The sequence below is a fragment of the Melanotaenia boesemani genome, chromosome 4 (genome assembly GCF_017639745.1).
Source record: "Melanotaenia boesemani isolate fMelBoe1 chromosome 4, fMelBoe1.pri, whole genome shotgun sequence".
NCBI lineage: Eukaryota > Metazoa > Chordata > Actinopteri > Atheriniformes > Melanotaeniidae > Melanotaenia > Melanotaenia boesemani.
Genome location: NC_055685.1, coordinates 2,670,815 through 2,684,514, shown reverse-complemented (window position 1 = coordinate 2,684,514; position 13,700 = coordinate 2,670,815). Strand labels below are relative to the sequence as shown.

Here is a 13,700-nt window from a genome sequence, read left to right as displayed (position 1 = left end):
ATTCTATATAAATGATGTTTGTAAAATCTCAAGGAAGCTACAGTTTATTTTGTTTGCTGATGATACTAGTATTTTCTGCTCAGGGGAGAACTTGCAGCAGCTCATGGAGGAAATCACCTCAGAATTGAAAATGTGGTTTGATATTAATAAATCATCCTTGAATTTAGACAAAACAAAATGTATATTGTTTGGAAGTCATAGGAGGAGCAGTGAAGTCAAGATTGTGATAGAAGGTGTAAATGTAGAAAGCGTGAAAGAAATGAAGTTTCTGGGGGTGATAATCGACCAAAAGATCTGCTGGAAACCACACATACACCATGTTCAAGCCAAACTAAACAAAACTGTTTCAGTACTTAGTAAAGGTAAATATGTTTTGAATATTAAAGCATTACATATTTTATATTACTCACTTTTATTACCATTCTTGAATCATTGTGTGGAAGTCTGGGGCAACACTTACAAATCCTCACTCCGACAGTTGTGCACTCTTCAGAAAAGAGCCATTAAGATGGTTCATAAAGTGGAGTTTACACTAATGAGCTATTTATAAACGCCTGTTTATTAAAACGTCCAGATATGGTAGAGTTTCAATCAGCGCAGTTAATGTATAAGGCTAGGAATAAAAAATTACCAGATAATTTACAAAACTTTTTTATGTATAACCCTAACCCAAGTATAAGGGGACAACTTGAGGTGAATTGAAGTACTTTAGATGGCATAAACTGACAGATATATAGAAGTAATTAGGAATATGATTGTAAGAATTTGGATGAGTGTGTGTATAAGGACACGCCACAGCAGCATGGCTGTATTGGAGTTATTAGGTTCGGGTCTTGATGTGGCATTCTGGGTAATTGTGGTTTGGGCTGGAAATGACTACAGTAAGACTATAATTTTCTTGATATGATACAGTGTGGGTGTAGGTATTGTGTGGAAGTGTGGATGTACTTATGTGTATATGTATATATATTATATACATGTAGGTGTGGGTACATATATGTATATATGGGTGTATGGGTATGTATTTATGTATAAATGTACACAAGTATAATTTCTCCCTTCTAAAAACATAAGATTGTATAAGGTAACTATGAATTTTGGGGGAGGGGTAGGAGTAAATACGTTTTACTTCTTCCTACCCCTTTTCAGACATGTTGATTGGTATAAATATACTGCTAGATGGCTATGTAAGTTGATTGGTAAAGAAGTGACCGGTCTGAAATAAACTGAACTGAAAACAGGTCACACCGCCATCTCTTTCCTCTGCTTTTGAAGTGAATTTATTTGAGCTGTGCTCAATCCCTCGGATGGTGTGCGCTGTCATTTACAGGCCACCCAAGTACTGCAAAGACTTATCCATGATTTTGGAGAGCTTTTTGCCGATATAATGCCTAAATATGACAGAATTTTAATCCTAGGAGATTTTAACATCCATGTGTGCTGTCTGGAAAAACCATTGAGCAAAGACTTTTTAAATAACTTGATAGTTTTAATCTTTCTCAGAACGTGTCGGGTCCCATTTAAGAGTGCAGACATAGTCTTAATCTTGTTTTATCACATGGTTTTGATGTGTTGAACTTGGAAGTTTGTGATGCTGTGTTTTCAGATCATATGCCTGTTGTTTTTGAAATACCACTGTCCTGTCATGTTATTGAATCCGGTGCGGCACTCTTGGGTTATTAACCCCTCCACTGCTGCTAAGTTCTCTGCTGTTTTTTGTCATAATTCTGTGTCTTGTTTTGCTTTCAACGTTGACATGATCCCTTTTCACTTCCCTTCTTACGCTGGACATAGTGGCTCCATTGAAGACAAGATGTCTCAGACCCGGGCATGAGCCCTGGCTAAATGACATTACACACGCTGCCAGGTGTATGTGCAGGAGAGCTGAGTGTAAATGGATAAATGGTAGGTTACAGGTGCTAAGAATCTAAGAGATAGCTGGCAATCTTACCAAAGATCTGTGAAAGCTGCCAAAGCAAAGTATTTTTCTGACGTCATTGCTTCTAATACACATAACCCCCGCATTCTCTTTAATGTCATTATTTCTCTTTGTGCACCACGAACAACCTGCCGAGAGAGCTCGACTAAAATGTGTGAAGATTTTAAGAACTTTTTCAAGAACTTTTAGTTGTGAATTTAGTTGTGAATATTAGGGCCCTTATTACTCCTTCTTCTGCTGTTTTCCATGTTTGAGCCTGTTACTCTGCAGTTTCTGGAGGATCTAGTAAGACACATGAAGCCTGCTGGATTTCCCAGTGATCCTATTCCACCTCGTCCTTTTAAGAAGGTCTTCCCCACTTTAGCTTCCTATGCTCCATATCATTAATGGCAGCTTAACTAATGGGCGTTTACCTGAAAGTTTTAAACAAGCAGTGGTACACCACTAATTAAGAAGCCCGTCCTGGACTCTTTCTATCATCCTATCAAACTTCAGGATGATCTCCTTTCATCTCTAAAGTTTTGAAGAAAGTTGTGTATTCCCAGCTGCAGTCTTTCCTGGAGAAAAACAATGTCCTTGAATTGTTTGTCTGGTTTTAAAACACTGCACAGTATGGAGTCTGAACTTTTGAGGGTTTTTAATTATGTTTTTATGACCACAGATTTGGGTCACTGTGTGGTTTTGGTACTGTTGAACCTCACAGCAGCCTTCCACATAGTGGACCATCAGATCCTTTTGTCTTGCCCAGAGAACTGGGTTGGCATTCGGGGTGGAGCTTTATAAATGCTGAGATCCTATTTAACCGATTTGAGTTTTAGTGTCCAGATTGGAGCTGCAGAGTCCTCTTCTGCTCCTTTAATGTATGGAGTTCTTCAGGGCTCCATTCTTGGACCGCTGGTTCTTCGGTGACGTGTCCACTGGTTTTTTGGGATGTGTCCACTGGTTCTTTGGGATGTATTGGTACTCCTTCTCCATCATTTCCTATGGAACTTACGTGATGAGGCAAAAATTGCTGCCCTCCTCCAGCCAAATGACAGGTGACATTCTTGTATGTGAAATGTTGTGCTTGTTCAAGCAGATGTGCACACGGTGGAGCGACACAAGAAAACAGAAAAATGTTCCATTTTTGTAAGTCGCGACTAAATAATCCACCAGCTTACAAAGACACAGAGAAACAAACGTTATAAACAAACAGAACTTTTTTCTCAATTAACACAGTGAACAATCCGGGATTTAAGAAACTCATGAACACTTTGGACAAACGGTATCACTGCCATCTCATCTCCATCTTAGTTGAGTGTCTCTCCCTGCCCTGGATGATGAGGTGGACGATGTGGCTACAGCCTAATGTTTCGCCACTGCTAGAGCCTTATATAAATGTCGTGCAACATTTTATTGATGCAGATTTCAATGTGAAAAAAAAATGTCTCCAGACTCATTTTTTTCAGATCACTCCGGGCAGAACATAGCTGCTGTTCAGAGACAAATAGCTACGAGGACCCGGTGCAAAGAAACTAGTCTGTATTACCACAGACAAGGCTTCAAATGTCACACAATTTTCTCTAATTGTGTTAAATAATCGAGTTCTCAATTGCAATCAAAATAATCTTGATTATCATTTTTCCCATAATCAAGGAGCCCTAGTGTCCACTGGTCTCCGGGATGTGTCCACTGGTCTCTGGGATGTGTTTATTGGTCTCGGGGACGTGTTCATTGCTGCGCTGCCTCCAAGATTGGAAAGCAGGATGAAAATCTGATGCTCCGTTCCGTTTTTAGAGCTGCTGCTGCAGCTGAGGACATGACTCATAGAAAAATGAAAAGATAAATTACTCATCAGAAATTCTGAATACAAATAGATGAAAAAGAGAAACGGCCACAGCTGAACTGCTGTAAACATAACGCTGGTTCCCCAAACACGGCGGATCAATCCCACAGTTCTGTGTGGGTGGACATTGGTGTGCATGTTTTATTCCCATCCCCATTGTTCCAGTCATAGATGTTTTCGTAAATGTTGTTTATTTTGTCCAAACAGCTCTCTCTTGTAAATGAGACTGTGAGTCTTAGTGGGACTACCTTTATAAATAATGGTTAAATAAAACCCGTAGGTTCTGTTATATCCCGTCATAATGTCTCATTCCATCTGTATGCAGACGATCTACAAATCTATCTGCCGGTTGACCAGAACTACCCAGACACACAGTTCATCCAAATGTGTCTGCATGACATTAAGCAGTGACTGTCACAGAGCTTCCTTTGTCTGAATGAGTCAAAGACTGAATTCATCTTTTTTGGTGATGTCATAAAGATGACCACATAACTCCTGTCATATCAGAATTTAGTCCAAAATGCTACTGTTTGCTTTTTGTTCCATCCACAAACTTGCACCTCTTTATCTATGTGACATGCTGATCCCTCACCAGCCCAGCAGAGCCCTGTAAAGACTAGAGGTCCAGGTGCAAAGAGTAAGGTGATCGTACCTTTACAGTGGCTGAAACTCTGGAACTCTCTGCCCTGGAGTTATGCTTCCCGTGCGTTTCAGGATTGATTTTTAGTAGGGTCTTTGGCCCTCTTATCTATCAGACCTTACTTTAAATTCTGAAACCTCAGAGTCCCTGAGGTCCTCTGGTACCGGTCTCTTAATTGTTCCAAGGGTGAGGACCAAGCCATACGGCGAGGCCTCTTTCCGTTGTTCCAGCCCTAGACTGTGGAACAGCCTGCCAGAGAACCTCTGGCTGCAGAAACTGTTGATAAAAAGAAGCTTAAAACCTAACTTTTTAGCTTAGCTTTTAACTAAATTTTATTTGATCTTATTTTACATAATTTTATTTCACATTAATTTCTTTTCATTTTACTCAACTATATTACTTTTTATTCATTCATTCATTCATTCATTCATTAATTCATTCATTCATTCTTAGCTGTTCTTATTGTTTCTTAAGGTTATTTAATCTTCGTTTTAACTCCAGTGTTTTCCTCATGGGGATCCTCCACACTGGGGTTTTACCTGCTCGTTCTGGGGGTTGTTGCTGCGGTAATTGCACTTGTCTGGTTGGCTGGGGCCCTACACTGTAGCCTTATGGCTGTTGTTTTTTCATCCCTGTTCAGCACTTTTATCGACTAGGGTTGTTGTAAATATTGTAAATTGCATTGTAAATGTAATCAATTTAATTGATTGATTAAAAATAATTGATGGAAGAACAACCTCTGAGCTACAGTTATACAATATTTTCATCACAATAACAGCCGAGAGGCTGCAGCTAGTAGAAAATTCAACCTAAAAAAACTTAAACCAGTTTTCAGGATGATGAAATCAGAGAATAACAACCAACATTCTCACCTCTGCTGCTCATCCCTCAAATGCATTTTCCTTACAAATGTGGCTCCATTTAACAAGGAAATGAACAGACTTTCCAACATTATCAGATTTGTTACCAATAAATATTGTTACAGCAAAAGAATAAACTAAATTTTCATGTTGCAGGTGGCAGACAGCAGCCCAGTGCCGGTGGTTCTGTACAGCGTCCCGGCCAACACGGGTCTGGAGCTGCCGCTGGACGTTGTGGTCGCTCTTTCCCAGCACCCAAACATCCTGGGCCTGAAGGACAGCGGAGGAGATGTAAGCAGGATATTTCTCAGTTTATGGATTTGAGGGCATCCTTCCTTGTTTTCCCTAAACTCTGACCTCAGACTCAAAAAGTCTCCACTGGTGTCTGAATATGTTCTGCTTCACCTTCAACCTGTTTTTACTGTCAAGCAATGAATCTAACTCTCTTTGTGCTCTGAGTTTCTGCAAACTCACAGTTGCTGTGCTTCTGGATTTTCTCTGCTTGCTCTTGCTCACTGGCAAAGATTCCAACCAGTGCAGTGATCGTTATTATGATGATGTCACTGACATATGATGAAGTTAAACTCTGGTCCTCGAGGTCCACCGTCCCAAACACCTTATACAAATATTTGTATTTAACAACGCAACTTAACTAAAATTTAATAACCAAATGTTGGGTTCACCTTATTTGAACCAGGTGTATTAAAGCAGGAGAACCATTCAAAACCTGCAGAGCACTGGTCGTTGAGGATGGGAGTTTGAAATCCTTGCTTGGTGTCAGAGAGTGATCTGCTGAACTCACTTAACCCCTTCAGCCCCGTTTATATTTAAAAGAAAGAAAAAACTCCTAAAAAGACTCAAAGTAAATGAGGAATTTCTCCACAATAATAAGGTTCTTCATGTTTTTGGTGTCTAGGGACATCTAGGGACCCTTAGAAAATGGATTCCCATTGTCAGAAATGTGAGTGAATTACAAATCAAAGAGAAGAGAAATGAGTTTGACAGAGAATAAAACCATGATAACAATCAGCAAACACGTCATTGATCCCCTTCAACAAGTAGTCATATCTAAACTTAATACTTAAACCTAAAATACACTTTCAGTTTGGTTTTGTGAACATTAGGATTTAAGACATGGGTCTCAAACTTGCACATCAGACTATATTTTGTGGTTTCTAACCTGTTATCAAAGTTTAGTGTTGTTGCAGCCTCAAACACTTATTTTTTTTCAAACACACCTTTTTGCTGAGTCGTTGTGCTTCGCGCTTTCACCAATCAAACATAGCCATGCAGTCACGTGAGTACACACACACACACACACACACACACACACACACACACACACACACACACACACACACACACACACACACACACACACAAAAACAAATGAAACACACATGAAAACTAGAGGCAGCTGTCTGTGACGCTGAAATTGAGGAGAATGGACACCTCAGGCATATGAAGCCTGTTTGGAGGATAAAGTGGTTTTTGGTGGATTCTGGTCACCACTGTGACATGAAAATCAGCTTCTCTCACTGAGAGAGAGCCATATTTGGATTTTAAAATACAGCCATTAATAATTTTGTTTTTGGACACACAATAATATAAAATTCTAAATGTAGGACTTGAAAATAGTCAATCTTCATATATAAGCGGGATAAAGTGGAAGAACCAATTACTGTTCTGAAGAACCAAATCAGATTCTGAAGGAACATTCTTGTTCTAAAGAAATGTTCTTGTTCTGAAGAACCCGTTCATGATCCAGAGAACTTGTTTACTTTCTGAAGAACCCATTCATGTTCTGAAGGAGCGTTATTGTTCTAAAGAACACTTTTCATGTTCTGAACAACCTGTTAATGTTCTGCCGAACTCATTCACTTTCTGAAGAACCCTTCATGTTCTGAAGAACCCTTCATGTTCTGAAGAACCCATTCATGGTCTTAAGAACCCATTTACATTCAGAAGAATTGTTCACATTCTGAAGAACCCATTCGTGATCTTAAGAACCTGTTCATCTTCTGAAGAACTGTTCACGTTCTGAAGAAGCATTCACATTGTAAAGAACCTGTTCACGAGCTGAAGAGCCTGTTCACGTTCTGAAGAACATTTTCATGTGCTCAAGAAATGTCAATGTTCTGAAGAACCTGTTTATTTCCTTAAGAACCCGTTCACATTCTGAAGAATTGTGCATTTTCTAAAGAACACATTCACTGTCTTGAGAGGCCTTTAATGTTCTGAAGAACCGTTTATGTTCTGAAGAATTCGTTCACATTCAGAAGAAATGTTCACATTCTGAAGAACCCTTAATGTTCTGCTAAAACGTTCATATTCTGCAAAACCCATTTATGTTCTAAAGAACTCCTTTCATGAGCTGCAGAACTGCTTTTATCTTATGAAGAACCCGTTCACATTCTGATGAAACCTTCACTCTTACGTTCAGAAGGACATTGTTTCTCAAGTCTGATACCATATCCTTGGGAAAGCACATTACTTTTCGGTATGCTTTCCACACAGATCTTTCACACTGAAGTCACCAACAATCAGAGTCAGAGGCCCAGCCTCAGGAAACCTATTTTTCCTTTTGACAACTGGCCGTGACTGTGTCTTGCTCATGAGAGGGGTTGAGGGGGTGCTTGGTCCGGATGGCAGAGCAGGCCAGCTGTCGCGTCGCCAATCTCAGCAAACTGTGCTCTGCCTGTTACTCGTTCTCCCATTTCTCTGTGAGATGATTTACTCTTCAGCTTTGCACCAAAGCATTCCAGGGAGGACCATCACTGAAAGAGTTATTACCTTGTACACTGTCCTTTAGTTTCTTTCCAGCCATGTTTGTGCTAATTAGCTGTGTGTTAGCAAGATTTTGTCTGCTGATTGTTATTAATGGAAACATTGTATTGTTTCCACACAAACCATTCACTTCCATATTCACCTTGAGCCATTGAATCTTTATTTCCAGCATGGTGATCTTCTGTAGAAGTTTGTGATGGTCATCTGTAGAGAGGGCAGGCATCTTGCGGCTAGTTAGCTTTAGCTCATGCGTAACTGTTGATAAGGCTTCTGCTATTTGTAGGCCACGCTGATGTGACACTGACAAGATTTTAAGTCTTAAAAAGTAGTAAGATCCAACCAAATCTACCGCCAAAATACAGTCCCAGTGACTGTCTGAATATGTGCTTTTTTGCACTAAGGTGTGCTTATTTTGTATCTCAGCACTCTGCCATTAGATGCAGTGTAGAGATGCCTCTTTTTCTCCCCTCCCGTCTCTCCCTCATGTTATCTTTTCCATCTGTGGAAATGGAGTGCTGCCCTGTGGCTGCTGCCTCTGTTTGCCTGACCATGTTTATGTTTATACGTTGTTGTTGTCTACTCTTGGATGGGTTGTACTGGAAATAATAAACAAATAACAATAAAAGTTCATTCATTCTTTCATTCAGTGATTAATGAGAATCCTGGAGCCATTGCCCATAAACTTCTTGAGTAGAAAGATAAGAATATTGGCAGAAAATGCAAGCAGAGAGGACAGCGAAGCAGCAAAGCGTCATCAGGGGACAGAAGTAGGAAGCATAAAGGAGTTCTTAAGATTTTTTTAATGCTGAGGCCCAACTTTTCCAGTACAAAACGGTCCAGGGCCCATTCATACCTTAACACTGTTTTTGGTTTAATTGTTATCACTCCTGGTTTAATTTGTATTCTATAGCTAAAGCAAATCCACTTGCAATATAACATCTAAAACCTTGTAAAATATGACATGATGAAAAAAATATGTGACATTTAAATATGACCTGTACATGAAACTGCACGTACGACAAGATGCCAAAAAATTCATTCTTCTACAGAACTAATTTAAAAGCTCAAATCAGGCGTATGAACACAAAATCTACTTAATATTAGATGTTCTGTCCTCAGGCTGATTAAAATAATTAAAAAGCCATAAATGTTATGTTAAACTTATTTTCTTGTGATGTGTTTGCAATATGGCTTATTCATGCCCTAGAATGTTTATTAACAGAAGTAAAGGCTCATTTCTAGTACTGCTTTAATCCGGCAAGATTTTGCGGTAACCCTGCAAGAGTTTATGGTATCCTGTTAGCTATTTGCTGTATTATATGAGAAAGACCTCGAAGTTCATTCCTCTTTACTTTTTTCCCAACAACAACAATGTCTGTAAGTGTACTGTTTGGTCTCTCTTTAGCTACAAATATGTTTGCTGTAGACATGAAAGGTTAAATAGTGTGGTTTATTTGGTCCTAAATGTGTGCTGTTAGAAAATGCTAGGCTAAATGTAGCTACCTGTTAGCCAGCTAATCTGAATGGTATGTTTAAGTTCATTTTCTGTTGTTTTTACAGTTTTACTCTCGTTTTGACTTGTCAACCCAGTAAAGAAAAGGAAACAAAGGAGCAAGACACTCGCATTCCTGGCTTGTGAGACACGAGTTTGGCTTGCTGTTTCATCTTTGTTCACACACAGGTTTAATCACACAGACAGAACAGCACATTAGATCTTAACACCAAATGAATAAAAACCCAATTTAAAAAAATGCAGGAACTTGAAAAAGAAAGTTGATCAATAAAATGATGCTGTGAAAAACAGCATTCAAAATAAAAGGTTCAAATTAGGGATGCACGATATATCGGCATTAATATCGGTATCGGCCGATGTTAGGCATTTTTTTACATATCTGTATCGGTCCGATGAGCAAAACTGGCCCGATATTGCCAGCTGATATTTATTTTCGTCTAATTGCTGTTTGTGTACGTGTGTCGGGAGGAGGAGGGGCATTTGGCCTTGCCACCATGTTGGACATGTAACAGCGATGCAGTACTACATTGTGGGGAAACTAGAAATGATGTCAGCTGTGTGGTCATTTTTCACGGTGTCAAATGATAGTCGAAAAGCAGTCAAAAAGTTGAAGTGATGCAAGGAGGATGCCGTGTCAAATCATTCAATACTACAAATTTAATATGTCATCTGAAAAACCACCATCCGGAAGCTCACAAACAATTGCGGGAAGCTAACTCCTCTAAGGTTAGCCACCAGGCAAAAACCAAAGCAGCAGCCACAGTTGGGAGCCCAATACAGCAAGCACTCGACCAAACCAAGAAATTTGCCAAGGACAGCGCAAAAGCCAGGTCAATCACGAACAAGATAATGGAAATGATTGCTCTCGACGACCAGCCATTTTCCTTAGTGGAGGACCGAGGATTTCAGCGGTTGATTGAACATATTGAACCCCGCTACATCCTTCCCAGCTGGCGCTATTTTTCAGATGTTTGCCTTCCTGCTCTGCATGAAATGGTGGCCAGAACATATGAGCAAGTTGTTGGACAGTGTGACTGACATTAGTTTCACTATGGATATATGGAGTTCGGACATCAGTCAGATGAGTATGTTGAGCCTAACGGCTCAGTAGATTGATGACAACTTTGAAATGAAGAGAGCTGTTTTGCATGCACAAGAGTTTTCAGGATCGCATACGGGAGCTGCCATTGCTAGTGCATTTGACTGCATTTTTGCACAGTGGAAAATTAAGAAAGACGAGGTGCATGTTGTGCTTCGTGACAATGCACGGAATATGCAGAAGGCCATGGACGAGTGTGGTGTTAAAAGCCTGGGCTGCATGGCTCATACTCTGCAGCTAGCAGTGCATGATGGAGTTTTAAGCCAGCGAAGCATTTCTGACTGTGTGGCTATTGGAAGGAAAATAGTCGGACATTTTCGCCACTTCCAACTTGCCACCTCTCGGCTGAGAGACATACAGCAAGAGTTAGGCATGAAAACCAAGGTGCTACAACAAGATGTAGCAACCAGATGCAAGAGTACATTTTATATGATGAAAAGTCTACTGGATCAGAAGCGTGCACTTGGTGTGTATAGAGCAGATCACGAGCTCCCTGCCTGTTTAAGCGCACACCAGTGGAGCCTCGTTGAAAACATGACTGTGCTTCTCACTCCATTTGAACAGTTAACGATGGAAATAAGTTCACAATTGGCTACTGCCGCGGATGTGATTCCTTCTGTTGTGGCTCTAAAACGTTTGTTGAGCAAGGCAGCTGACAACGACAGTGGAGTCCGCACAGCAAAGACCACTCTACTGGAAGCTGTAAACGAGAGATTTGGAAGCGCTTTCTCCGAGCCGCTTTACTACTTGGCAACTATCCTTGACCCGAGGTACAAAGATCGTTATTTTGACACAGTCACAAAGCAAGCTGCAGTTACTATGCTCCTGAAGGAAGTGGACAAAATGATGCACAGTGACAGAGACACCTTCACAGAAGAAGATAAGAGCAAGCAAGTCTGTCGCAGGGCCAACACAGATAGACAAACAACCATTCACACACACACACTCTCTCCTAGGGAGAATTTAGAATAACCAATTAACCTATCATGCATGTCTTTGGATGGTGGGAGGAAGCCGGAGAACCCGGAGGGAACCCACGCATACACGGGGAGAACATGCAAACTCCACACAGAAAGGCTGCCGCCCTCAAGGTTCGAACCTCCCCCAGCCAAGATTCGAACCGGCGACCTTCTTGCTGTGGTGCTAACCACCACACCACCATGCAGCCATATATATAATATATGAAAATATATTCATATATATATAAATGTAGGTCAATATATATATATAGAATAGAATAGAAATACTTTATTAATCCCTTCAGAGAGCCCTCAGGGAAATTTGGGTACCAGTAGCAATACAACACCAACAGTAAAGCAGGACAAGCACAAGACACAATATATACAAGTACAAAGCAAAATAGAGGCAAATAGAATGCAATAAATATAACAATAATAACAATAAGATAAGTTAAATAAAACAATATAAACAAGCATTGCACACAGTAGAGGTGGTACAGATTCCCAGTTCACTATTGCACGTATAAGTTATAGCAACTGTTTGTGTGGGTTATTGTGCATGTGTTGTATCAGGCGGACTGCACACCTCCCTCTCCCCCCTCCTTCTCCACCTCCTGCCTAATGCAGAGTTGTACAGTTTGATGGCTCGGGGGACAAAGGAGTCTCTGAGCTGGTTGGTCCTACTCTTGGGGAGGAGCAGCCTGTTACTGGTCAGGCTTCTCTGTGCACTGATGACAGTGTGCAGAGGGTGACTGGCATCATTCACAATAGCCAGTAGTTTTTTTAGTGTTCTCCTCTCTGCCACTGTCACCAGGGAGTCCAGCTTCATGCCAACCACAGAGCCCGCCCGCCTGATGAGTTTTTCCAGCCTGTTAGCACACCTTTTTGTCATGTCACCCCCCCAGCAGACAACAGCATAAAAAGCGTACTAGCTACCACAGACTGATAGAACATCCACAGGAGTTTCCTGCAGATGTTAAAAGATCTCAGTTTTCGCAGGAAGTACAGACGGCTTTGGCCCTTCTTGTACAGGTGATCTGTACAGCATGTCCAGTCCAGCTTGTTATCCAGCCACAACCCGAGGTACCTGTAGTTGTCTACAAGCTCCACCTTATCGTCCCTGATGGTCACTGGACGTGGTTGTGGGCTGGACTTCCTGAAGTCAATAACCAGCTCCTCAGTCTTTGAGGTGTTAAGCTGGAGATGGTTCATCTGACTCCAGGTGACAAAGTCACTGACCAGATTCCTGTACTCGTCCTCTCCATCATCCCTGATACACCCCACGATGGCTGTGTCATCTGCAAACTTCTGGATGTGACACAGCTCTGAGTTGTAACTGAAGTCTGAGGTGTAGAGTGTGAAGAGGAGGGGGTCCCCTGGGGTGCTTCTGTGCTGCTAATAACAGTGTCAGATGTGATGCGCTTTAGCCTGACGTACTGCGGTCTCTCTGTGAGGTAGTTACCAATCCAGGACACCAAGCAGGGGTCCACCTGCATCTCCCTCAGTTTGTCCAGAAGCATCAGGGGCTGGACTGTGTTGAAGGCACTTGAAAAATCCAAGAAGAGGATCCTCACTGTGCCCCTCCCCTTATCCAGATGAACTTGGACACGGTGTAGGAGGTAGAGAATAGCATCCTCCACACCCACACCTGCGCGATAGGCAAACTGTAGGGGGTCCTGGGCCTGTTGCACTTGGGGCTTGAGGAGATTGAAGATGAGCCGCTCCATTGTCTTCATCAGCTGGGATGTAAGTGCCACCGGTCTGTAATCGTTCAGCTCACCAGGACGTTTTTTCTTTGGAACTGGAACAATACAGGATGTTTTCCACAGGGTAGGCACTTTCCCTAGCTGTAGACTGTGGTTGAAGACATGCTGGAGTGGTTCCCCCAGTTCATCAGCACAGGTCCTAAGCAGACGAGGAGGCACTCCGTCAGGGCCTGCTGCTTTCCATGGGTGGAGCGTCCTCAATTCTCCCCTCACCTGTTCAGCTGTTATGTGTGGAGGGTGTTGAGATGGGGGGAGGGGTAAAGGTTGGCAGGGGGGCTGGACAGGGGATGAAGTCAGGGAGGATGTGTACTG

At 41.5% G+C, this 13,700-nt stretch overlaps 1 protein-coding gene across 1 annotated transcript in view; it reads left to right on the top strand.

Moving 5' to 3' along the window:
* hoga1 (4-hydroxy-2-oxoglutarate aldolase 1) overlaps window positions 1-13,700 on the top strand; it is an 84,187-nt gene that overhangs the window by 18,955 nt on the left and 51,532 nt on the right. Inside the window, exon 4 of the mRNA XM_041983402.1 lies at window positions 5,421-5,555. Coding sequence (XP_041839336.1) covers window positions 5,421-5,555 — 135 coding nt within the window. The remainder of the gene's footprint in view (window positions 1-5,420; window positions 5,556-13,700) is intronic.